This window comes from Cervus canadensis, chromosome 10 (assembly GCF_019320065.1).
Source record: "Cervus canadensis isolate Bull #8, Minnesota chromosome 10, ASM1932006v1, whole genome shotgun sequence".
Lineage (NCBI taxonomy): Eukaryota > Metazoa > Chordata > Mammalia > Artiodactyla > Cervidae > Cervus > Cervus canadensis.
Window position 1 is genome coordinate 13,619,704 of NC_057395.1, and position 24,596 is coordinate 13,644,299.

A 24,596-nucleotide genomic window follows, 5' to 3' on the forward strand; every position below is an offset into this window, starting at 1 on the left:
ACAAGATGTTCTAGTTGCCATTGCATTCCAGTAGACAGATGTACATATTTATAGTATGTATAGACACTATATATAGTATATAATATGTATTATATATATACTATATATAGTGTATTATATATATATACACATATATTTATAGTATGTATATAGTATACATATAGTATAGTATGTGTATTTGTATATGAGTCTGTGTATAAAATTTAATATATACACTTTGTTCTCTACCTCTTATCTAAATAAATTGTATCTTGCCAACAGGATTGTAAGTTTTTCAGAAACAGCTTTTATTTTTTACTGTTTTTGTGTACCACATTGCTTGGGTGAATGCCGAGTACAGAGTTAGTATTTAGTATGTTCATTGACTTCACTAAAAATGTAATACATAGACCAATATTTTCAAGATATAAAGCCTCACAGATGATTACATTGGTACAGTTTCTAATTATGGTCTAGCCCTGTCTGTAAATGCCCTCCTGCATTAACCAGTGTCTCCCTGTTATGGGTTCGGACTATAGTAACTCAGTGTATACAGATACATGACAACTTCATTTACAGTTCACAGCGTAAACACTGCAGTGCTTCTAGATCTACAGTTGTAAACCCGAGCACTAATAGGTGATATTGATAATATGCATTCATAATTATCTAACTGTATACCCTCTTAATACAGTAACAAATGTAAAAAATACTGGGGCATCCAGAAACTTGATAGGAACTTCAGCATCAGTTGTCAGCACAAGGGAAAAACCCTGCTGTGTGTCTACTCTGCTCTCAGGACCTCACTGTTAACACTTCACATCTCCAAATGTATCAGGGGGATTGGTTCCCACGCCAAGCAATTCTCTCATTCTCAGGACACCAGCTGGTGTCCTACAGTTGAACTCTATTTTTGACACTCTCTACCGGGAGATAACCTCACATTCCACAGGTTAAGGGTTCAGTCCCACGAGATCAGCCCCCGTACCCCCACAAGCAAATCCCAAGTCCAGGCTGTCACCTGAGTTTCTGACCCACAGCTGAAAATTCTGAGGTTCTTACCACTGCCTCCTTGGGATCTATTAATTTAATAGAGTGGCTCACGGAACTTAAGAAAACAGTTTACTTACTGAGTTACTAGACATTTCTTCTGATACATAAAAAGATACAACTCATAAACAGCCAGGTGGAAGAGATATACAGAGCAGAGGGTGTAGAGCTTCTGTGTCTTCTCTGGCTTCACTGGCCTCCCAGTCACCCCACATGTCTGCCAGCCTGGAAGTTCTCAAACACCATCCTTTTGTTTTTTATGGAGACCTTGTTACATAAGCAAGATAGATGAAATCATTGCCAATTGGTGATTAATTCAACCTCTAACTCTTCTCCCTGCCCTGAGGTGAAAGGTATGGGTCTGAAAGTTTTAACCCTCTAATCACATGGTTGGTCCCCCTGGCAACCAGCCCCTGTTCTTAGGTTACCTAGGGGTTTTCCAAGAGTCACCACATTAACATAAATTCTGGTGTGGTTGAAAGGGGTTTATTGTAATTAACCAGAGACAGTAATTTCACTTTTATTGCTCTGAAGCTCTTTCAGGAGCATGGAACAAAACTAAATATTAAGATGCACCTATTGGTCTTATACAGGAAATCACAAGGGTTTTAGGAATTGTGTGCCAGGAATCCTGAATAAAGACCAATATATATATTTCTTATTATATCACAATACCAGCATTTTATCAAGCTTTCCAGAAAAAGACTATATGAAGACATTCTGCCACAGTGAGACAGATTTCTTTCCTTAAAAGTAAAGTTTACTAGAGTACAGCAAGTAGTTGTACATTAAACTGAACTCTAAGGTTGAGTCAGAAGCTTGATCTGAAGTCTCAATGTCATATGCTTCAGCACAGTCAGTGAGCAAGATCTGCCCTTACAAAGTAAAAGTAAACCAAGTTGTACAGGTCTGTGGTCCTTTGGTAAACTTTGTGTGGTAATTGGTGGAGACAGTCCCCTGCACTCCTAGGTGCGTATCTGCATTATTTCATCATGTGTTTGTTTACCGAATCAAGTGGGTATATTTAGAAAACTGTAAGACACTGATGAACGAAATTGAAGATGACACAAATAGATGGAAAGATATACCATATTCATGGATTGAAAGAATTAATATTCTTAAAATGAACAAGCCTACCCAAGGCAATCTATAGATTCAGTGCAGCCCTATAAAAATACCAGTAGTATTTTTCATAGAACAACAACAGATAATTTAAAAATTTGTATGGAAACACAGAAGACCCTGAATAGCCAAAACAATCATGAGGAAGAGGAACAGAGCTGGAAGTATCACATTCCCTGACTTCTGACTATACTACAAAGTTACAGTAATCAAAACAGTATGTTCCTGGCACAAGAAAAGGCACAAAAATCAATGATACAGACTAGAAATCCCAGAAATAAACCAATACAGTTATGGTCTAGGACAGAGGAAGCAAGGATATATAGGGAAGAAAAGACACTCTCTTCTGTAAGTGGTGCTGGGAAAACCGAACAGCTGCATGTAAAGAATAAAGTTAGAATATTTTCTAACACCATATACAAAAATAAGCCCTAAATATAAGACCAGAAACCATAAAACTCATAGAAGAGAACAGAACACCCTCTGACATAAATTGTAGAGGTTTTTTTTTTTTTTTTTGATCTTATCCCTGAAGCAAAGGAAACAAAAGCAAAAATAAGCAAATGGGATCTAATTAAACTTAAAAACTTCTGTGTGGCAAAGGAAACCATCAACGAAACAAAAAGACAGCCTACTGAATGGGAGAAAAAGAATAGTATTTGCAAATGATATGACCAATAAGGGGCTAATATCCAAAATATATGAATAGCTCATACAATTCAACTTCAAAAAAGTACACAACCGAATTAAAAAATGGGCAAAGATTCAAACAGACATTTTTCCAAAAAAGACATGCAGATATCCAACAGACACATGGAAAGATGCTCAACATTGTTAATCATAAGAGAAATGCAAATCAAAACCATGAGATATCACTTCATACCTGCCAGAATGACTATCAAAAAAGATCACAAATAACACATGTTGGTGTGTATGTGAAGAAAAGGGAACACTTGTACACTGTTGGTGGGGGTGTAAATTGGTATAGCCACTGTGGAAGACAGTATGGAGGTTCCTCAAAAAACTAAAAATAGTGTTGCCATATGATCCAACAGTTGCTCTCCTGGATATATATCTAAAGAAGACGAGAACACTAATTAAAAAAATATATGCACCCCAATGTTCATAGCAGCATTACTTATACCAGCCAAGATATAGAAGCACCCTAAGTGTCCATCAGTAGATAAATGGATGAAGAGGATATGATAAACCCACACTCAAGTACAAATCAGCCATAAAGAAGAATAAAATTTTGCTATTTGTAATAACATGGATAGACTTGGAAGACATTATGCCTAGTGAAATAAGTAAGACAGAGAAGGACAATATCTTGATATCACTTATATGTGGAATCTAAAAAATAAACTAGTGAGTGTAACAACAACAACATCAAAATCCCAGACTCACAGATATAGAGAATAAACTAGTGGTTACTGAGTGGGAAGGGAGGAGGGACAGTGGAGATTAATAGGTACATTAATATGTAAAAAATAAATAAGCTACAAGGATACATTGTACAGCACAGGGAATATAGCCAATATTTTAAAATAACTAGAAATGGAGTATAACCTTTAAAAATCGTGAATCATTATATTCAGTTCAGTTCAGTTGCTCAGTTGTGTCCAACTCTTTGCAACCCCATGGACTGCAGCACGCAAGTCCTCCCTGTCCATCACCAACTCCCGGAGTTTACTCAAACTCATGTCCATTGAGTCAGTGATGCCATCCAACCATCTCATCCTCTGTCGTCCCCTTCTCCTTCCACCTTCAATCTTTCCCAGCATCAGGGTCTATTCCAATAAGTCAGTTCTTCGCATTAGGTGGCCAAAGTATTGGAGGTTCAGCTTCAGCATCAGTCCTTCCAATGAATATTCAGGACTGATTAAGTTCACCTGAAATTTATATATTATTGTAAATCAGCTATAGCTCAAAAAACAAAAAGATTAAAAAAATACCGGCATAGTCCTCCTCAAGTAAAAGTCATTGCTCATAAACATTAGTGCCTTGGATTATATTATAAATATTACATGGTGTCTAGCAAAAATGGAATCTAGAATTCCATAAATAATAACTTTATCTACCCAGAAAATTTTTTTTTCATGTTTTAAACAGTTTTGTATATGTATGAGGCTTCCCTGGTGGCCCAGCATAAAGAATCTGCCAGCAATGCAGGAGATCATGTTCAATCCCTGGGTTGGGAAGATCCACTGGAGGGGAAGGTATGGGAACCCACTCCAGTATTCTTGCTTGCAGAATCTGGCGGACAGAGGAGCCTTGGGCTATAGGCATGACTAAAGCGACTTAGCATGCATTGCACTTATGATTGATTAGTGAATCTAAAGCTTTGACAATCAAGAGTATTTTCACTTCACTCAAAAACAACTTGCCATCCAGCCTCATAGAACCGAGGGTTAATTGTTTTGTTTTGATTTTGTCTTATTTTGTATGAGTAGGTTGAGGATTACTGAGAATGATTTTCTTGATTAGGGAGTACTATAGATGGCTACTATAGAGTACTATATGGTACTACAACTATAGCCTGTCATAGATATGATAGGATGGATCTGAAGAATAAGAACTGAACATGGAGAAAAAATAATTTGATTTTTCATATCAAATTTATCTCTCAGAAGACATTCTGTAAATATACTTACTTGATCCTTTTAAACTATAGAGAGGCATGCTTGCAGATTTTATTTAGACATACCATGTCATATTTCCTTGTCTAAAAATCCACAGGGCCTCAGCATTTGGAGGTATCAAGAATGTAACTAACTCCATCTTTAGGCTTTCTTCAGAAAAATTTGTCAGGACACCCAGACTCTAAGCAAAATCACAAATAAATTTATTAAATTATGTTCATATGAAAATTCCAATGAGAGGAGGAGACAGGAATACTAAAGGAGCCTATTTTTAAGATCATATGAAACAATCACATGGAAGTAATGAGAATGTTGTGCAAATAATGACTAATGTGAAACTAATGTGAAGTGAAGGTCGCTCAGTCGTGTCCAACTTTTTGCGACCCCATGTACAATACTATAGTCCATGGGATTCTCCAGGCCAGAATACTAGAGTGGGTAGCTTTTCTCTTCTCCAGGGAATCTTCCCAACCCAGGGATCAAACCCAGGTCTCCCACATTGCAGGTGGATTCTTTACCAACTGAGCTATCAGGGAAGCCTGAATAAGCAGAGGCCCAGTCAGGTAGAATATACTGTAAAATTATAACAAAGCCATTGGTATCTGTATGTTAATAATTTCATCAATGTATCAGAATAATCTAGGTATCAAGTCAGTCACTCAGTCGTGTCCGACTTTTTGTGACCCCATGAACTGCAGCACGCCAGGCCTCCCTGTCCATCTCCAACTCCCAGAATTTACTCAAACTCATGTCCATCAAGTTGGTGATGCCATCCAGCCATCTCATCCTCTGTCGTCCCCTTCTCCTCCTGCCCCCAATCCCTCCCAGCATCAGGGTCTTTTCCAATGAGTCAGCTCTTCACATCAGGTGGCCGAAGTATTGGAATTTCAGCTTCAACATCAGTCCTACCAATGAACACCCAGGACCGATCTCCTTTAGGATGGACTGGTTGGATCTCCTTGCAGTCCAAGGGACTCTCAAGAGTCTTCTCCAATACCACAGTTCAAAAGCATCAATTCGTTGGTGCTCAGCTTTCTTCACAGTCCAACTCTCACATCCATACATGACCACTGGAAAAACCATAGCCTTAACTAGACGGACCTTTGTGGACAAAGTAATGTCTCTGCTTTTTAATATGCTGTCTAGGTTGGTCATCACTTTCCTTCCAAGGAGTAAGCGTCTTTTAATTTCATGGCTGCAATCACCATCTGCAGTGGTTTTGGAGCTCAGAAAAAAGTCAGCCACTGTCCACTGTTTCCCCATCTATTTGCACATATATGTGAGAATGTAACATGTGATCAAGTGCATTTCAAATCAGTGGGTGAGAGATGAATTTTATAAAAAATTTATGTTAGTGAAGCAGGATCTCTACTGCAGTCCTTACATTGAAATTAATTCTAGGTAGACTGAAGTTTTAAATGTAAAAACTGAAATTATAAAAGCACTGTCAGAAAACATGGATAACTTATTTTCATAATTTTGGGTTACATAAATCCGTTCTGCAAAACTCCCAACACAGAAGCCATAAAGGAGAATGATTGATAGATTTGACCCCATAAACATTAAAAACTTGTCTATACAAAAAAGAAAGATATAGACAAAATCAAAAGATACATGACAGACTGGGGGAAAATATTTATACTACATGTGACCAAGGAGTTTAGCAAATTAGTAAGGAAAAAAATCCAAGAACCCAGTAGAGAAATGGATAAAGCAGATTTTCAGTTTGGGATTCAGTTTGTCTCATGTGCCAGAAACCCAGCTACAGGGGCTTAACAAAAGGAGGGCTTGCCTTTTCTCACGTAAGAAGTCTGCCAGCCCAAAGTGATGTCACAGTGCGCTGGGGGGCTCAGCTCTTTCTGTTAGGCTGTCTTTATGGGTGGCTTCATCCTTCATGCCCACAGAATGGCTGCTCCACCTCTAGGCCCCACATGCTAGGCCAATGGCAGCAGTCAGTAAGATACATGCTAATCAGGCCTGCCCTTAACAAGCTCTGCTAGAAACTCCGCCATTTGGCCTGCCAGTTGCAAAGGAGATTGGGAAGCTGGGCAGATTTCTGTTGAAACAGAATTAGAGGTTTGTCTGAAAGGGAGAATGCCTAATGGGGAGGCAAACAAGTTGTGTGTGTCACAGATATGGAGGCAACTCACAGAGAAAGAAATGAAAATGGCTCATAGACATTTAATATTATTCATAATTAAATAAATGCAAAGGTAAATGTCCAGATGTCCACTATAGCATTATTTGTTGGAGCTTCAACTTCATCATCAGTCCTTCCAATGAGTATTCAGTGTTGATTTCCTTTTGTTTTGACTGGTTTGATCTCCTTGCAGTCCAGGGGACTCTCGAGTCTTCTCCAGCACCACAGTTTAAAAGCATCAGTTTTTCAGCGCTCAGCCCTCTTTACAGTCCAACTCTCACATCCATACATGACTACTGGAAAAATCATAGCTTTGACTATACAGACCTTTGTTGGTAAAGTGATGTCTTTGCTTTTTAATACACTGCCTAGGTTTGTCATAGCTTTTCTTCCGATGAGCAAGCATCTTTAATTTCATGTCTGTAGTCACTGTCCGCAGTGATTTTGGGACCTAAGAAAATAAAGTCTTTTAGTGTTTCCATTGTTTCCCCATCTATATGCCACAAAGTGATGGGATCAGATGCCATGATCTTAATATTTTGAATGCTGAGTTTTAAGCCAGCTTTTTCACTCTCCTCTTTCACCTTCATCAAGAGACTCCTTAGTTCCTCTTCGCTTTATGCCATAAAGGTGATATCTGTGTATCTGAGGTTATTGGTATTTCTCCTGGCAATCTTGATTTCAGCTTGTGATTCATCCAGTCCAGCATTTGGCACAATGTACTCTGCATGTAAGTTTAAATAAGCAGGGTGACAATATACAGCCTTGACACACTCCTTTCCCGATTCTGAACCAGTCTGTTGTTCCATGTGTGGTTCTAACTGTTGCTACTTGACCGGCACAGCCTTCTCAGGAGGCAGGTCAGGTGGTCTGGTATTCCCATCTCTTTAAGAATTTTCCAGTTTGTTGTGATCCATACAGTCAAACGTTCTAACATAGTCAGTGAAGCAGAAGTAGATGTTTTTCTGGAACTCTCTTGCTCTTTCTATGATCCAGTGGATGTTGGCAATCTGATCTCTCGTTGCTCTGCCTTTTCTAAATCCTGTTTGAACATCTGGAAGTTCTCGGTTCACGTATTGTTGAAGCCTAGCTTGGAGGATTTTGAGTATGACGCTTGCTAGCATGTGAAATGAGTACAATTGTGTGGTAGTTTGAACATTTTCTGGCATTGCCCTTCTTTGGGATTGGAGTGACAACTGACCTTTTCCAGTCCTGTGGCCACTGCTGAGTTTTCCAAATTTGCTGGCATATTGAGTGCAGCACTTTCACAGCATCATCTTTGAAGATTTGTAATAGCTCAACTGGAACTCCACCACCTCCACTAGCTTTGTTCATAGTGATGCTTCCTAAGTCCCACTTGACTTCACCTTCCAGGATGTCTGGCTCTAGGTGAGTGATCACACCATTGTGGTTATCCAGGTCATGAAGATGTTTTTTGTATAGTTCTTCTGTGTATTCTTGCCACCTCTTCTTAATATCTTCTTCTTCTGTTAGATCCATACCGTGTCTGTCCTTTATTGTGCACATCCTTGCATGAAGTGTTCTCTGTTAGGGATTCACATTCTCATCCTGTTGTCGTTGCTTAAGGGTGAGGTTGTGGAATCCTGGATCCCTCCACATGCAGGTAGTGTGTTGGGCTGGTATAGTCAGAATCCCTGTCAATTTTTTTAAAAAAAAGTCTCCTGTCATTTCTAGAATAGTATCAGGTACATACATTCAGTGTTTGGTTAAGGCAAGAAAGAGGCTTTAATGGAAACCTTAATTTGGTTTCTTGCTCTTAATCTTTGTGGCAGAAATCAGTAAATTTATCCAAAGATTGAATGTCTCTCTGATACATTTTTGTTCTGATTATAATTTAGAGTTTTCTGTTGTAAAATAAATTAACTTCCCCTGTATTTCAAATTTTGTTAGATAAAGGATTTCAAAAGAGTCATTCGCCCCACTCAAATCAGCTCTCCCAACTCAGCTCAACTCAACTCAGCCTGACTCATTGCAACTCTCCTCTCTAAGGAGTTCACTTGCAGTCTTTAAAACTATGCTTATCACCAGAAAGCCACACATCAGGATGCCGCTCTGGAGCTGTGGTGGAGGTGGGGTTCTGAGGAGCAGGCGTGTCCTTAGGGTTGGCATGAGAGGCTCTGGACCAGTCATGTGGTGCCTTGCTCACCTGTTTCCCCCTAGTGCTTCCGTGGGTCATTTTTCTTCCTGTGCCTCAGCTTATGCCTTTCTTTCCGTCAGTTTCTCGCCTGCCTAACAAACTTAGTAATGATCCTTCCATTGGGATTTTTGTGGGAGCAGGAAAGGAGAAAAGGCAGTTAATATCTGTCTCATAGCATGATGTTGTCAATCTTGAAGGCATCTCAAAGGTAGAAGAATTGAGTGACTCTTCATTAACGGAGCTGTCATCTCTGAACTCAGTGACTAGATCCTCTCATTATGTTATGTGGTCTTCATGTCATTCTGCAGTACTTCACATCTGTGAAAGTTATGTTGACTAACTTAAATGCATCTTTAGAGGAGAAGTTCTTGGTCTTTCAGGAAGTATGAACTATTAGCCTGTTTTTGTGTCTAAAGAGTGTTTATAATGTCTCTTGTTCTTTTAAGTTAGAGGTGTTTGTTTTCAGTAGGGAACACTTCTTATTTCCAAGTCCATTTTCTTGTTTACTGGACCTCCAAACAAATCATCATCATTCTTCCCTCTCTCTCTCACCCTTTTGCTCACCCCTGCCACCCTGCACCCTTATCAATATATCTTTCCCGATATATGTGTAATTCCTGGAAAAGAAAATGCCATTCAATTGGTTTGTCATCCAGACTTTAAAAAGAGAAAGCAATGCACAGAATTGTATTGAAACCACAAGGTTTCTTTGTTAACTGCGACAGGAAAGCAGAACACTAGGAGCTGCCTTCTGGCTGTAGAATAGACTCTCTTGATGAGTTCTCACATGTTGAAGAGGAAGTGTTGTATCAGGTTTTGCAAAAGGAGGTCTAATGCTTTGGCTTACTGGCCTCAGATAATGTCTGGTTGCTGCTGGTGGGGAGACACGAAGCTTTAAACCCGATAAAGACATTAGACTTACTGGTCTAGTCTGTCAGACATTAGACTTACTGGTCTAGTCTGTCAGTTTTTCTGATGAGGGAAGAAAGCAAGATTCAGAGCGATAAAGTGGCTGGTCCAAGTTCAAGTGGACAGCACCAGGCTCCTGGTTGTGTAGCCCGGTCTTCTATCCATGTGTGTTTTCTGGACGTCTGGGGATTTGTCTGTCCGTCTGTGCCTCCACTCCTGTAGGCTTACCCCCTAGCCAAAGCCAGGCCTGTCGGATTTCCTGTCTGCCGAGGTCTGATTGGCGGTGTCTGAGAGTGGGGAAGCTGACGAGGACAGGGTCTCTCTGGCGAAGGCCGTGTCAGGCACACTGCTCTGGCGCTGTCTGTGGATGGCCACTACCTCTGCACGGGAGAAGCTGTTTCCCGCTGTCCCTGACACCCCTCACACCCCTATGCTTCCAGGAGTCTGTCTGTTCTTCCTTTTGGATTTCATGAGCCAGTGAATCCATCTTTTTACTTAAAATCATGCTAATCGGGATTCTGGCACTAGCAGTGAAAAGAATATGGATTAATATTCCCGTTAACTTTTCTGCATTCATATTTACAGGGATTTTCTTCTTAAATTTCTTCAAATTTTTCATCCTTAAAGATATGGCACAAATACAATCAGTAGGTATCTCATTTGTGTACAGTCTGGATTTACAATCTTAATGAATATACAGATTATACACATTTGATCAGAGTGAATATGTTTCTTAGCATCTGTAACTGTAATTTCATTATATAGTAGTTAGAGATTTGGATGTTTAAGAATCAATTTGAGATACTTTAGTAGTGTAAATTAATTTTTATTATTTCTTTGTTTCTTTTAATCTTTATTTTATGCAATCACTTGCATATGGAACTTTGAATTGTCTTAGTTAATTTTTGCCTCCCAATTCCCTATTTGACTATAGAAAGCATATCACAGAGCCGAACATTCACTCTTAAGTGAATTTTTCTTACTGGGAAGAATAAGAATGTTGCTACCTTTTATACAACAGTGTTTAATATTTTAACTTGGAAAATTGATACCCTGTCACCACCACCATCCAGTCACTGAATGTCAGTTGAGACTAGTTGTGGCTGTTGTAGAAGTTTAATCAGGAAGGTATAGAAATAGATCTTGTTCAACATGGTAATCTTCGAGGATGAGCAAAATGTTTAAGTCTGTTCTTACCATTAAGATTTTTACCACCAAATGTTTAAGTAGCACCTCTGAGGTTACAAAGTTCATATATATAAATTGAACCCTGACAACAACTCAGAAAGGTGTTTTACAATATCCATGATTTATAGTTGAAGAAACTGAAGCATAGAAATTAAAAAAAAAAAAAAATGCCTTGCTTAAGACCACACAGTTACTACCTTGAGAATCAAAACAGGGCCTTCTGTCTGAGTCAGTATTGGTTTGCTTTGCTTTTTAAAACACCACAGTGATTATATGAAACCTGAGTATTTCCATGAAGTTTTTAGAATCTTCAAATATAGCACTTTAATCATTATTTCATTAAATCATTGAATGAATGCACTTTGAGGGTGAGGAGCTTCCATGGTGCCCAGGGGACCCAACACCCTTTCCGAGCACCCGTGGTACACGGCGGTGCTGTGGCAGGAGTGTGTGTATGTGTTGCAGGGCGCTAGGGATCAGGGAAGGCGGTGAACAAGTTCATGTACTTTGTTAGTCACTAAGAGGGCCTCAAAGGTGAGTCATATACTCTCACCCTAAAGTGGTGAGAGTATACTCACTTTCTGTATAAACGGCCTTGGAGCTAAAGAATAAACTTAAGGGGCTTCCATGGTGCTCTCACGGTAGGGACTGCATACTTCCTCTGCAAGGGCACATGCTTGATCCCTGGTTGGGGAACTAAGATTCCCACATGCCACATGACCTGGCCAAGAAGTAAAGAAAATTTAAAAAGAAAGAAATAAAGAAAAAATAATAGATTTCAGTTCATGGGGGTAAAGGAACTGGGAAGCACAGTTCACAACAGTGGGCCCAGGGGGAAATCTTAAGGAAATGTAATATAGGAAGTCCAGTTTGGCTGGAGTGATGTGTGAAAATAAATAGGGATATAAGGTTGGGAAGAGAGGAAGGCAGGTCTGGGCTAAGGAGTTTAGACATTGTTCCATGAGCACTTGGGAATCATTGAACATTTCTGAATGGTTTAATGGTGCAATCACAGCTGGGGTGCATATTTCTTATTAGAGTAAACTTTGATGTCTGTGTTCCACACCAACATCTATTCTACGAACAACCCTATTGGTTCCGCCTGCAGAATGTACCCCGGACCCACCCCCTGCTGACTGTCTCCACTGCCACCAGGCTCACCCAAACCACTGGAAACTCATAATCAGGCTTTTTCAGTGGTTTCCTGCTTCCACACTTGCCTGCTGATCTATTCCAGCAGAGTAATCTTATACAAATGTAAATGAACACTAGCACTGTCCTGGTTAAAGCCCTTTGTCATCTTTGACTACACTTTGAGTAAAATCCAAACTTCTTGCTGGGCTCACAAGCCCCCTGTAACCTTATGTGAGGTGGCCTTGCCTTTCTCTGAACTCAGATTCTGCCCTCCCTCCCCCTCCATCATCTAGTTTGGCCACTCCAGCCTCCTTTTATTTACTGAACATCCATGCTCCTCCCCACCTCAGGGTATCTGCGTTTGCTGGTTCATCCTCCTGGAATGTTCTTTCAACAGATCTTCACATGGTTGGTGCCTTACAAAGATGCCTTCTCTGACACTTGACTTAAAGCATTAGCCCCAGTCACACCTGTCAGCATTTGCCGGGATATGTTTTCTTCACAGCACTTCCTACCAGCTGGGTGGGTTCCTTGTTGATGTATGAGTTCATTACCTGTCTCCCAACCTGCTCAGCTGGATGTGGGCAGGAGCCTCGTTTGTTCACTGCAGCATCCCCAGTGCCCCATGAGTCCTGGCACATCGTACACGTTCCTTTTAAGGGGTGTGTGATTGGAGCAGGAAGGACCAGGAGAGTGAACAAGGGTCCTGTTGGTGGGAAGGACATGGCAGGAGCAGGTGCAACCACAAGGAACTCATATGACTTGATGTGGTTTGAAGAGTTGAGTCCTTGGAGAAGGAAGAGGTAGAAGGTTTTGTGCTTGGATAAGTGCTGGACCTTCACTGGTGGCTAAGTGGTAAAGAATCTGCCTGCAATAAGGAGACGCAGAAGACACAGGTTCGATCCCTGGGGCAGGTAGATTGCCTGGAGGAAGACATGGAAATTCACTGCAGTATTCTTGCCTGGGAAATCCCATGGATAGAGGAGGCGGGCAGGCTACGGTCCATGGGGTCACAAACAGTTGGACATGACTGAGTGACTAAGCACACAGACGTGTTATGGGGACCCTAGGAGAAGTTCCTGGATGTGGTGGGAAAGGAACATCTGTAGAGGTGTCAAGAGCCTTCATGCAGGTGTGGTGGGATGTAATCGTATCCCTAGTTTCCTGTTCCGAGAGGCTCTGCTGCAAAGCAGGCACGATCGTGGGCTCAGAGAAACATGGGAGGAAGCCTTCCTCCCCAGCTCTGGCATGGCTGTAACACATCATGGAACCACTCTGAACCTCAGGTTCTTTGTCTGTAAAATGATCATAAAAAGCCTTCTCATGGTGGTTCTGGAAATAAAACTACAGAACATGACAGTATGGATCTAGGGCCTTAGGATGGCTTCTTGGTGGCTGTGAATTCCCTGTCTCCTTTCCCTCTTCTCTGAGGGGCTGAGGAGAAAAAACTGTACTCTGGTTCTGCAGTTTAAATATGTGTTGCTTTTTTGTTGCAAAGCTGTGTGTGTGTGTGTGTGTGCGTGCGTGCACGTGTGCATGCACACATGAATTAAAAAAAGACAAGCAGTGCCCCTAGGCTTATCCTGAAAATAGGTAGTTCCTTGTCCCGACCCTCCTAAGCTCCTATTTTTAACTCTCTTAACTATTTTTTTTCTAAAACTTACATCTATAATTCAACATAACATGTCTATACTACTATTTCTTGATCTTTCAATCTTAAATACTATTTGGATATCAAATTTAGATGTTATCATCTTTACATCAGGGAAGGCAAGCGTTTAGTTCCTTTATATTTCCAACTTCCAACCTACACTCACCCACATAGGCTTTTTCTCTTCTTAATGTATTATATTCTTATTTTTTAGTTCATCCATATGGATGAGTTTATATTTTTTACTCTAGCCATTGACATATGAGCTACATAGTGTGCTGTGATTCTAATTTCATTTTCTGTAGAAATTCGTATTTTGTCTGCAGTTAATATCTGCCTCACTTTTTTTTTTTTAACCACTCTTTTATTCTCTGTCTTCCCTCAAAATGTGAGACATTTCCTGTCAATAATTTAAAACTCAGCATGTATCTTATAAGTTTAAATTTTTTCCCGTTTGGAAATACCTTTCCAGCTTCCTCTGGCTCTCTGTCATTTTGGTTCATTGGCTGTCCAAGGCTGTCTGTAGCTGTGCGTCACCCAGGAATACATTTGTCTTCTCTTGTCTTGAAGCCCCGTTCCCAGATCTTCATTTCTTTCTCATTATTTCCCTTATTCCTTAATTTTGCCAAGGTACTTTTGTCCTGCAGCTTTCTGAGAAAGAGTGCACGGGAGGTGAATTCTTTGAGACTTTGTCCAGCTTCAATCTCCTTTCATGTTTGATTGACATTTTGGCCAAGGATAGACTTCTAGGTTGGAAATAATTTTCTGTCTGCATTTTGAAAATGTTACCTCCTAATCTTCTAGATCCCAGTGTTGCTATTGAGAAATCCAATGCCATTATAATCCCCTTGCCTTCCCGGTGATCATTTTTTTCCCATTTGGAAATTTTTTAGACCTTTCTTTTCTAAGTATTTTGATATTTCATAGTGATACAGCTTCATGGAACTTTTTTTTTTTGCCCCATGAATTATACTGGGAGGTTTATGAGCCTTTTCAGTCTGAATACTCATCCTTCAATTCTTGGAATTGTTTTTTCTTTTGAAATTTATTCCCTTTCATTTTAAAAAATTTGTTCTCTTTGAAACTCCTTTTAATCAAATATTGGATCTTCTGGCCTGTTGTGATTAAAAATGTTCTTTTCTCTCATGTCTTACCTCTTTCTTTCTTTTCTTGTGCTTCTGGGGGTTGCAACTTACAGGATCTTAGTTCTTCAACCAGGGGTCCAACCTGGGCCCTCCCAGTGAAAGTGCCAAGTCCTAACCACTGGACTGCCAGGGAATCTTTCCCCTTCCCCCGCCTGTAAAATTTTTTTTTTCTTCTGCTCAAAGTATTTGCCTAAGTTTTCCCTCTATTACCTTTTTGCTTTTTTGCTCTCTGTGATCCCCAGAGGCCTAATGGAAAGAGCTGGTGATTCTAGGTTGTCTGTGAGGAAAAAAGGAAAGATATACCCATTTGAATGCAGAGTTCCAAAGAACAGCAAGAAGAGATAAGAAAGCCTTCCTCAGAGATCAGTGCAAAGAAATAGAGGAAAACAATAGAATGGGAAAGACTAGAGATCTCTTCAAGAAAATTAGAGATACCAAGGGAACATTTCATGCAAAGGTGGGCTCAATAAAGGAAAGGAATGATATGGACCAAACAGAAGCAGAAGATATTAAGAACAGGTGGCAAGAATACACAGAACTATACAAAAATGATCTTCATGACCCAGATAATCACGATGGTATGATCACTCACCTAGAGCCAGACATCCTGGAATGTGAAGTCAAGTGGGTGTTAGGAAGCATCACTATGAACAAAGCTAGTGGAGGTGATAGAATTCCAGTTGAGCTCTTTCAAATCCTAAAAGATGATGCTGTGAAAGTGCTGCACTCAATATGCCAGCAAATTTGGAAAACTCAGCAGTGGCCAGAGCACTGGAAAAGATCAATTTTCACTCAATCCAAAAGAAAGGCAATGCCAAAGAAAACTCAAACCACTGCACAGTTGTACTCATCTAACACGCTAGTAAAGTAATGCTCAAAATTCTCCAAGCCAGGATTCAACAGTATGTGAACCGTCAAATTCCAGATGTTCAAGCTGGTTTTAGAAAAGGCAGAGGAACCACTGATCAAATTGCCAACACCCACTGGATCATAGAAAAAGCAAGAGAGTTCCAGAAAAACATTTATTTCTGCTTTATTGACTATGCCAAAGCCTTTGACTGTGTGGAACACAACAAACTGGAAAATTCTGAAAGAGATGGGAATATCAGACCACCTGACCTGCCTCTTGAGAAATCTGTATGCAGGTCAGGAAGCAACAGTTAGAACTGGACATGGAACAACAGACTGGTTCTAAATAGAAAAAGGAGTGTGTCGAGGCTGTATATTGTCACCCTGCTTATTTAACTTCTGTGCAGAGTACATCATGAGAAGTGCTGGGCTGGATGAAGCACAAACTGGAATCAAGATTGCTGGGAGAAAAATCAATAACCTCAGAATGCAGATGACACCACGCTTATGGCAGAAAGTGAAGAACTAAAGGGCCTCTTGATGAAAGTGAAAGAGGAGAGTGAAAAAGCTGGCTTAAAACTCCATTCAGAAAACTAAGATCATGGCATCTGGTCCCATCACCTCATGGGAAACAGATGGGGAAACAGTGGAAACAACAGCAGACTTTATTTTTCTGGGCTCCAAAATCACTGCAGATGGTGATTGCAGCCATGAAATTAAAAGACGCTTACTCCTTGGAAGAAAAGTTATGACCAACCTAGATAGCATATTGAAAAGCAGAGACATTACTTTGTCAACAAAGGTCCGTCTAGTCAAGGCTATGGTTTTTCCAGTGGTCATGTATGGATGTCAGAGTTTGACTATAAAGAAAGCTGAGCACCGAAGAATTGATGCTTTTGAACTGTGGTGTTGGAGAAGACTCTTGAAGAGTCCCTTGGACTGCAAGGAGATCCAACCAGTCCATCCTAAAGGAGATCAGTCCTGGGTGTTCATTGGAAGGACTGATGCTGAAACTGAAGCTCCAATACTTTGGCCACCTGATGTGAAGAGCTGACTCATTGGGAAAGACCCTGATGCTGGGAAAGATTGAGGGCAGGAGGAGAAGGGAACGACAGAGGATGAGATGGTTGGATGGCATCACCGACTCGATGGACATGGGTTTGAGTAACCTCCGGGAGTTGGTGATGGACAGAGAGGCCTGGTGTGTGGTGGTCCATGGGGTCACAAAGAGGCGGACACGACTGAGCGATTGAACTGAACTGAACGGAACTGTGCTCTCTAAGCACCAAGAAGCTGAGCTGAAAGCCCTTTGTATGTGAGTCACACTTGTCATCCTGAAGCCATCACCATAAAGCAAGGACGAGTGATGTTTTTAGGTTCTCTCAAGTAGGTTCTTAGTCTTGAATTGGTTGGAATTGAGACTGGAAATACTCTTGAGACTGAAAAGGAATGATCCAGTCTCTTGCTTGGAGGGTATCAGCCTTCTTGCCTACGTGGAGCCTGTAGGTGAAGAGAGCAGGTTGTTTCACATAAAGGCTCCCCTTCAGCCCCTAACTTCAGTGTGGAGCCTCCCTCCCACCCTGGGCTGAGACCAATGACCCGAGCCTCCAGTCCCTCTGGTTCACCCTCTCTAGAGAGTAAATATCCTGCTTCCTCTAGGGCTGGGGAGGAGTAACTTCCTCTCTAGACAGGAATCTGGGACTTGAGATCAAGTGTCAGCAAACTTTCTATAAAGGGCCAGAGAGTGGATTTTAGACTTTGTGGGCAACACTTTGGTCTCTATCACAGATTTTTCTCTTCCTCTTCCTTCTCCCTCTCTCTATCTTAAAAAAGCAAAGCAAACAAACCAAAAAACCCTTTAAAATATAAAATAAACATTCTTTGCTTGCAGACAGCACAAAAATAGGCTGTGAACTAGACAGGTCATAGTTTACCCATCCTGGTCTAGAAGATCCTTTTGGACCCTCTCAACTGACCAGCTTTATTTCAGGTGCACCCTGCATTCCTGCCTCCAGAACTTGAAGCCTCCAATTTCTGGTCTTTAGATTTTATGATAAAACTGGAGTGGCTTCTTATAGGTGTCCCCCAACTCCAAGCAGCCTTTTTTCCTTCCTCCTCACCTCCTCACCCCCCTGCCCCATGGAAGTTTTCCCAGGTCCTCTAGGTAAGCAACTACTTGTCTATCTTCCTTCTCTTTTCTAAAAGGTCTGTTTTTCTGTTTTCCCCTTGTCTCTTTCTCTGTCCTTATTGGGCCATGGCTCTTTTTTTTTTTTTTCCCTTCCCTTTCCCCCAGTTTACTGGGATTTGAGAAAGGAGTGGAGATAAATGCATGTATTTAATCTACTAAGTTTAACCAGAAGCTCCCCCCAAATCCAATTTGGCTGGGTTTTATTTTTATGACTTTCTTTGATAGCACTTGGGTTAATTTTGCATTTGTTCTCCACGTGCTCACTTGCTGTGCCAGATGTTTGAAGAAGATGTCCTTGGGGAGGAAAAAGGAGGGGCTTTAAAACGCGGTGCTGCTGAGATGCTCACAATGGTTCAGTGTGTGAGATCTCTCCGAAGCACGGCCGTTTCTAACCACCAGACAGACTCTCAGAAATACAGTTTCACCCTTATTTGTGTAAACCATCAGGAGCATTTTTAAATGTTTGTCATAAACTTTGTGGCTTTTTGTTGAAAATTGAATTTAAGGTAGTAAATGAAAGCTTTTGGTGGCATGCCCCTGACAGCAGGGAGAGCCTGGTAAGTGATCCCGAAGAGGTGATCAAAGGGAGCTGCTGAACATTTTTTGCTGTATTTGTGTTTTGGGCCTTTAATCTGGCAGTGTTTCCAATTCCATTCTGAATATGGTCATGCACGCGCCACCCCTGCTCATGTCTCCTTGGCAGCGTCTGGCACTGTCTCTGCCTGTTAGGGATCAAGCCTGCCTTCACCATCCAGCCTGGATAAGGTATGAATAACAGTGAGTGTCAGAAAATAGGCATCTTTCAAAATCTTACTCATCCCACACCTTTGTTCCCATAATCAAATGAAAACTGGGAATGAAAAGAGTGAAATGAACTGAAAATGACCACCGGTCGTTTGTGCCTAGGCTCACCTTTCCTGGCCAGCGAAGACGGCGTGCTCGGAGGGGTGATTGTCCTCCGGTCCTGCTGGTGTTCTGCAGAGCCTGACTCTTCCCCAGATAAGCAGACGCTTCTGGGTAAGTTAAAGTTACACAGCACGTGGGTGCCTTTCTCTTTCCTTTTTTTCCGAGACATGGACAGATTTATATCCTTACGTTGATCATTTTAACCTGTGGGTGGGCCAGGATATTCTATTGATAGGTGTACATATCTCTATTCCACTGACCTCTCTGCCCAGGTTAACGTCTACAAGGTGAATATTCATTTCAGAGTATATGATTATGGCATGTTTTCCAAATGGACTGAGAACCTAGCACCTTTACTAAAGCCCAGCATTAAGAATATCGGACCATGTATTTATCCCCTCCCTTATTTGACAGAGCATTTGAGATGACCCATAGCAGTGAACACAGTAACACAGAGAGAAGCTTCCTCCTCTTCTCCTCCCCAAAAGGAATCAGAATCATGTGAAGACCTACTGGCCTAGAAGTTCACCCTGGCTTCATGGCTTATTAGCTGTGATGCCTTCATGCATCAGTCTCACTGTTCTGTGCCACTTCCTCCTCCATATTGGAAGGATGTCGGCCCTGCCTGCTCATAATGCTGTGGTGAGGAAGGGTCCCATGAGTATCTTGCAGATTTGCAGATGTCCACCCAGATGTGTGGCTTTGTCTCTAACAACATGACCCAGTGGGGATGGAGCCCAGCCCACCCTCCGTTCTACAGGGCACAGACTTTTAGGGGAGCCTCCACCCACAGAGGTGCCTTTTCCTAAGTCATTCATCCAGAGCGAGGGGCGTTCAAAAACCCACATGAAGGTGCCACATAAGCTAGCAGGGACCCTATATGTTATTTTTCTTTAACTGACTTTTTAATTGAATTGTATATTCACTCAGAAAAGTGCACAAATCATTATAACTGCAACTGCTTGGAAAACATTACAAACTGAAGCCACCCATGTGACCAGCATGTAGATAGAAAGTAGAACTTTACTATAACCCGAAGCTCCACATAACCCTTCCCAGTCTCTACTCCATCAAAGTTAGTAACCATTCAAACTTCTGACAACTTGATTAGTTCTATTTGGTTTTGTATTTTGTATAAATAGCACCAGAATATGTTTTCTTGGTGTCTGATGTCTTCAGTGAATGTTAAACCTGTTAAATTCATCTATGTTACTTGTGATAGTTCACTTTCATTGCTATATAGTAGTCCATTATGTACAGTTATACTACTTAATGGTTATCCGTTCTTCTGGTTTGTTTTTTTTTTTTTTTTAATAAGCACTACAAGTCATTCTCAGGGCTGTGGTAGTTCAGCTCTTTGTATAAAATTCCTTTTATCAAGTATGGTTGACACCTGATCTGTATTGTGAATTGCTGTAGTACGAGTCCCTTCCTATTTTGAAGTTTTATGAGTCTATAAAATAGAAAAATGAGCATTTCTTATTGAGGATAAAAACTAGTTTTTCTTTAGAAGCCTGAAGAACTTCCGTAAAAATCTTTCCTCTCATTTGCCAAAGGTGGAGGGTGGGAAACACTGCCCTTTTATAGAAAATGATTCTTTCTCCACCTGATCACCAACTTCATAATTTTTCTTGCTATATTTTCTTCCTGTTTCCACCCACTGTACTTAGTACCCAGGTTGTTCCTGGCCAAAAAAAAAAATTTTTTTTAAACCGAGGCAAACAGTTACTTGCTTCTTTGGTATGCTAATCATTGTTGAAACCTTGGAATATCTTCCACAGTTAGGTAGCAGGGACTTTGTCTTTAAAATATGCAGAGAGGGACTTTCCTGGTGGTCCAGTGGCTAAGACTCTGAGCTCACAATGCAGGGTGTCCGGGTTCCAGCCCTGGTTGGGGAACTAGATCCCACATGCTGCAACTAAGAGTTGGCATGTCCCAACTAAAGATCCCACATGCTGAAACAAATATCAAAGATCTGATGTGCCACAGCTAAGACCTCGTGCAGCTCCAAATAAATACATAAATAAAAATAAATATTATAAAACAACCTTTAAAAAAATCAAATAAAATGTGCAGAGGATGTTCCTGAGCCTTCCATAAAAACTCAGAAAAAGTCTTTAGTCCTGGGAGGCAGGGTAGGGGACAGTTATTGAAACTGTTTCATAGCCTGCTGCTAGAATGGAGTTTCTGTTCTTTACTGAGCCTGGGCTTTCACCCATTCAAGTTAATCCTGGAAATTGTAATTTTTTTGTTGTTGTTGTTAGTCCTTTCATTATTGGAGTTAAAGGTATATTTAAAGATAAGTCATAGAATTTTAGCTCATGTTAGTTTTTATCACCAAAGTAGTCATTCGTACACTGGTTCCTACTCTCCATGTCAAGGAGAAGAATAAAATATAAAGTGTTGCTTTATGAAATAAGTGAAGTCTTGCCATTTGTATGTGAAGTTTATTAAAACCTGGTGAACGCAGGCTCCTATCAGCCTCTACCAGTGATGTGGGTTTTTACATATTTTGCTTTAAGAAACTTACACATGTTCAGTATGTGGTGAGAAAGTAAATGTGTACAGAAGGATAGAAAGAAGATGTGAAGGTCACCTTCGCTACCCAGTTCCCAGAGCTGTCAGCCCCTGATCCTGGTTATTCTCGTGGGATTCACCTCCATTCTGTAGAATGTGCTCCTGTTCTGTTTCTCCATTAATCAGTAACTTGTGACTCCCTTGGGGGAAAAAATTAAGAGAGAGCTCGTACCACACTCCCCATCACCTTTCCTCCTGACTTTTGTGAGAACTCTAACCTGAAGTTGTATATTTAATTTTATTGCAACTTTAATGTGCTATTTCCTGACTCATCAGCTTTTATCATCTCTTCCAACCATCCCTCACCCCTCGGACTATGTAGGCTTCTTTCCTCTTCCTCCACGATTCCCAGCCCTCACCTCAACCTCTAGCAACCACACCACTGTTGTTATGGAAACATTGCATTCTGTTCTACAGCCAACTTGCTTTCTGCACTCTGATTAGAGTTTGATTCCAAACAGTGACAATTAGTAACCAGCATTGGCAGTGTCATGATTATGTAAATATTATTCACTGCAGATCCCAGGAGTAGAAGATTAGACCCATCATCGAGGAAATATCTGCCATAAGCCCCTGCCTGTAAAAGGAGAATGTTTCAAACATCAAACTCCAGTGGGTTCCTCTGTGCTTTACCATGCCAGAGCAGGCCGCAACATAATTTGCTTCATGTTTGGCCCATGACTTCTCATTTATCACTTTATAAAACTCTCTTAAAAATATAACTTCATCAATTCATGGCTCCTTAATGTTTGGTAATATCAAGTAACCAGGAAGGCTCAGAAGTCTTTCTTTCCTATACATCCAAACAAAACAAAACAATTCCCCAAATTTAAAACAAAACAAAACCCACTTAACTGCTGTATCAGTTTTTTGTATAATTATATACAATATACATATACTTTTTTGTATAATATATATACAATATATATTGTTTTGTATACTATATGTACTTTTTAGTATATTTGTATACTAATATATATACTTTTTTGAATATAGTATAATCAAAATAATCTCAAATTTCAGCTTTTTCCATGTTGACTCTCTTTTCTGAAAATCATCAGTAGCATTTCCATTACACCACAAACGCAGTTTCAATCAAACCCCATTGCCACTTGACGGAGTTTCCAGGAAGCCATTACCCAGCTTCCCCTCTTGACAAGAGCCACAGGGGCCGCTTCAAGGGTGGGATGGCTCAAGAACAGACCCTTTCAAGGTTTGGCTTTTGTTACTGGTTCAGGAATACAGTTGGACAATCCCGGGTAAAGAGTAACTTTCAAAGTCCTCTTGCATGACTTTGTTGTGTGTGCTTTGTCCACGAATTGTTTGAGAGAGATGGAGTTTAATTCCCTCCCCAGTGACTCCCTCCACTGCATAAGAATAAGTCAGGGTGACAGTCTGTGACTTCCAAGGTGAGGTCAGAAAACGTGTTGGTTCACTCACTCCAGGAAAGACCAGTGGCCGTGTCACGAGGACACTCAAGCAGCCCACGGAAAGGTCCCTGTGGCAAAAAACCGTGACTGCCTTCCAACCGCCAGCAAGGCACTGGGGCTTCCCGCCCACAGCCTTGGCCCCAGGGGAGCCTGCAGATGCCAGGATCTGGGCAGGTTTCTGGACTGAAATCTCATGTTGTTGTCCAGTCACTCAATTGTGTCCAACACTTTGTGACCCCAAGGGTTGCAGCAAGCCAGTCTTCCCTGTCCTTCACCATCTCCTGGAGTTTGCTCAGACTCATGTCCATTGAATCGGTGATCCCACCCAACCATCTCATCTTCTGTCGTCCCCTTCTCCTCCTGTCCTCAATCCCTCCCAGCATCGGGGTCTTTCCATGAGAGAGGCTGGACAAGAACCACCCAGCACAGGCACTCCTGAACTCCTAGTCTGCAGAAACTTAGATAATGAAATGTTTGTCATTTTAAACCACTACATTTTGGCATAATTTATGCACTGATAGATAAGAAATCAACCTTTGAAATGCTCTCCCTGCCAAATGGTCCTCTGGTTTGTCTAAAGAACTACAGGGATGAATCAGGTGTCCTGTTGCATCTTGAGGCAGCTCAGGCCATCAGGCCTTCCAGTTACATCAGTGGATTCCACTTCTCTGCTCTGGGAATCCTCTCGGATAAAGGCAATCAGTGCCCCCTTACTTTGCAGGCCCGAATCACTCTTTCCCAGGTTTCTTAAGCCTCCGCAACCTCTAGGCTCCCCACCTCTATCCATCTCCTACCTCCATCCTGCCTCCAGACCTCTCCCTCTATGACACAGGGAGCCTAACCACGGCTCAGAAACACAGAAGCTGGCTGTCCTGAAGCAGAAAGGGCGAAAATGAGAACTTGACTGAATCGTGGCTTAGAGAGCCACCCCAACCCTGGCGTTAGAGAGAGAGTGGTTGAAAAAGAACCACAGAAGTATATGTGACTGGTGTACTGCTTGTTTAAGCTTACCATTGAAATAACTTTCTGTGTCATATAATAACTTTCTATGTATACTAAAATAAAGCAAAACCTGTGTCTCTTACTATTACTCCCATGCTCCTACTTTTAATTCTTCAATGAGGACACACACAGACTCACAGCCACTCCGTCCTCTTCCCCGAGAAGATCAATGGGAAATGGAAAGTAGCTTGACAGGGAAAGCCCAGCCTGATCTGGTGCTGGAGCAGCCTTCAGCATCACCTCCTACTCGCCCTCCTTCTCCTCTGCTCGTCTCCACTGACCCAAGTTCTGGCAGCTCCAGACCGCTCTGTCTTCTTCCAGGGTCGTATCTTTCCACCATTAATTTTCACACGCTGTTGTAACCTGTGCTGGGAAACTTGTTCTTTAAGGCCCAGCCCAGGGGGACCTCCTGGAATCCTTTGGAAGCCCTCTCCCCAGGTGTTTGTCCCTTCTCCATGTGTGTTTTGCAGAGTGTAATCTCCAGTCTTGTAGCCGTCACCGTGACATCCTGGTCACTGTAGGAACG

General features: G+C 41.3%; 1 protein-coding gene across 4 annotated transcripts in view; it reads left to right on the forward strand.

Annotated features, from left to right (window-relative positions):
- TASP1 (taspase 1) overlaps positions 1–24,596 on the forward strand; it is a 246,075-nt gene that overhangs the window by 176,656 nt on the left and 44,823 nt on the right. For all 4 annotated transcript variants that reach the window (XR_006271492.1, XM_043478982.1, XM_043478983.1 and 1 more), the window contains one exon: positions 19,062–19,172. Coding sequence is in view for 3 of the 4 variants with exons in the window: in XM_043478982.1 (XP_043334917.1) it covers positions 19,062–19,172 (111 nt within the window). In the remaining variant the exon portion in view is untranslated. The remainder of the gene's footprint in view (positions 1–19,061; positions 19,173–24,596) is intronic.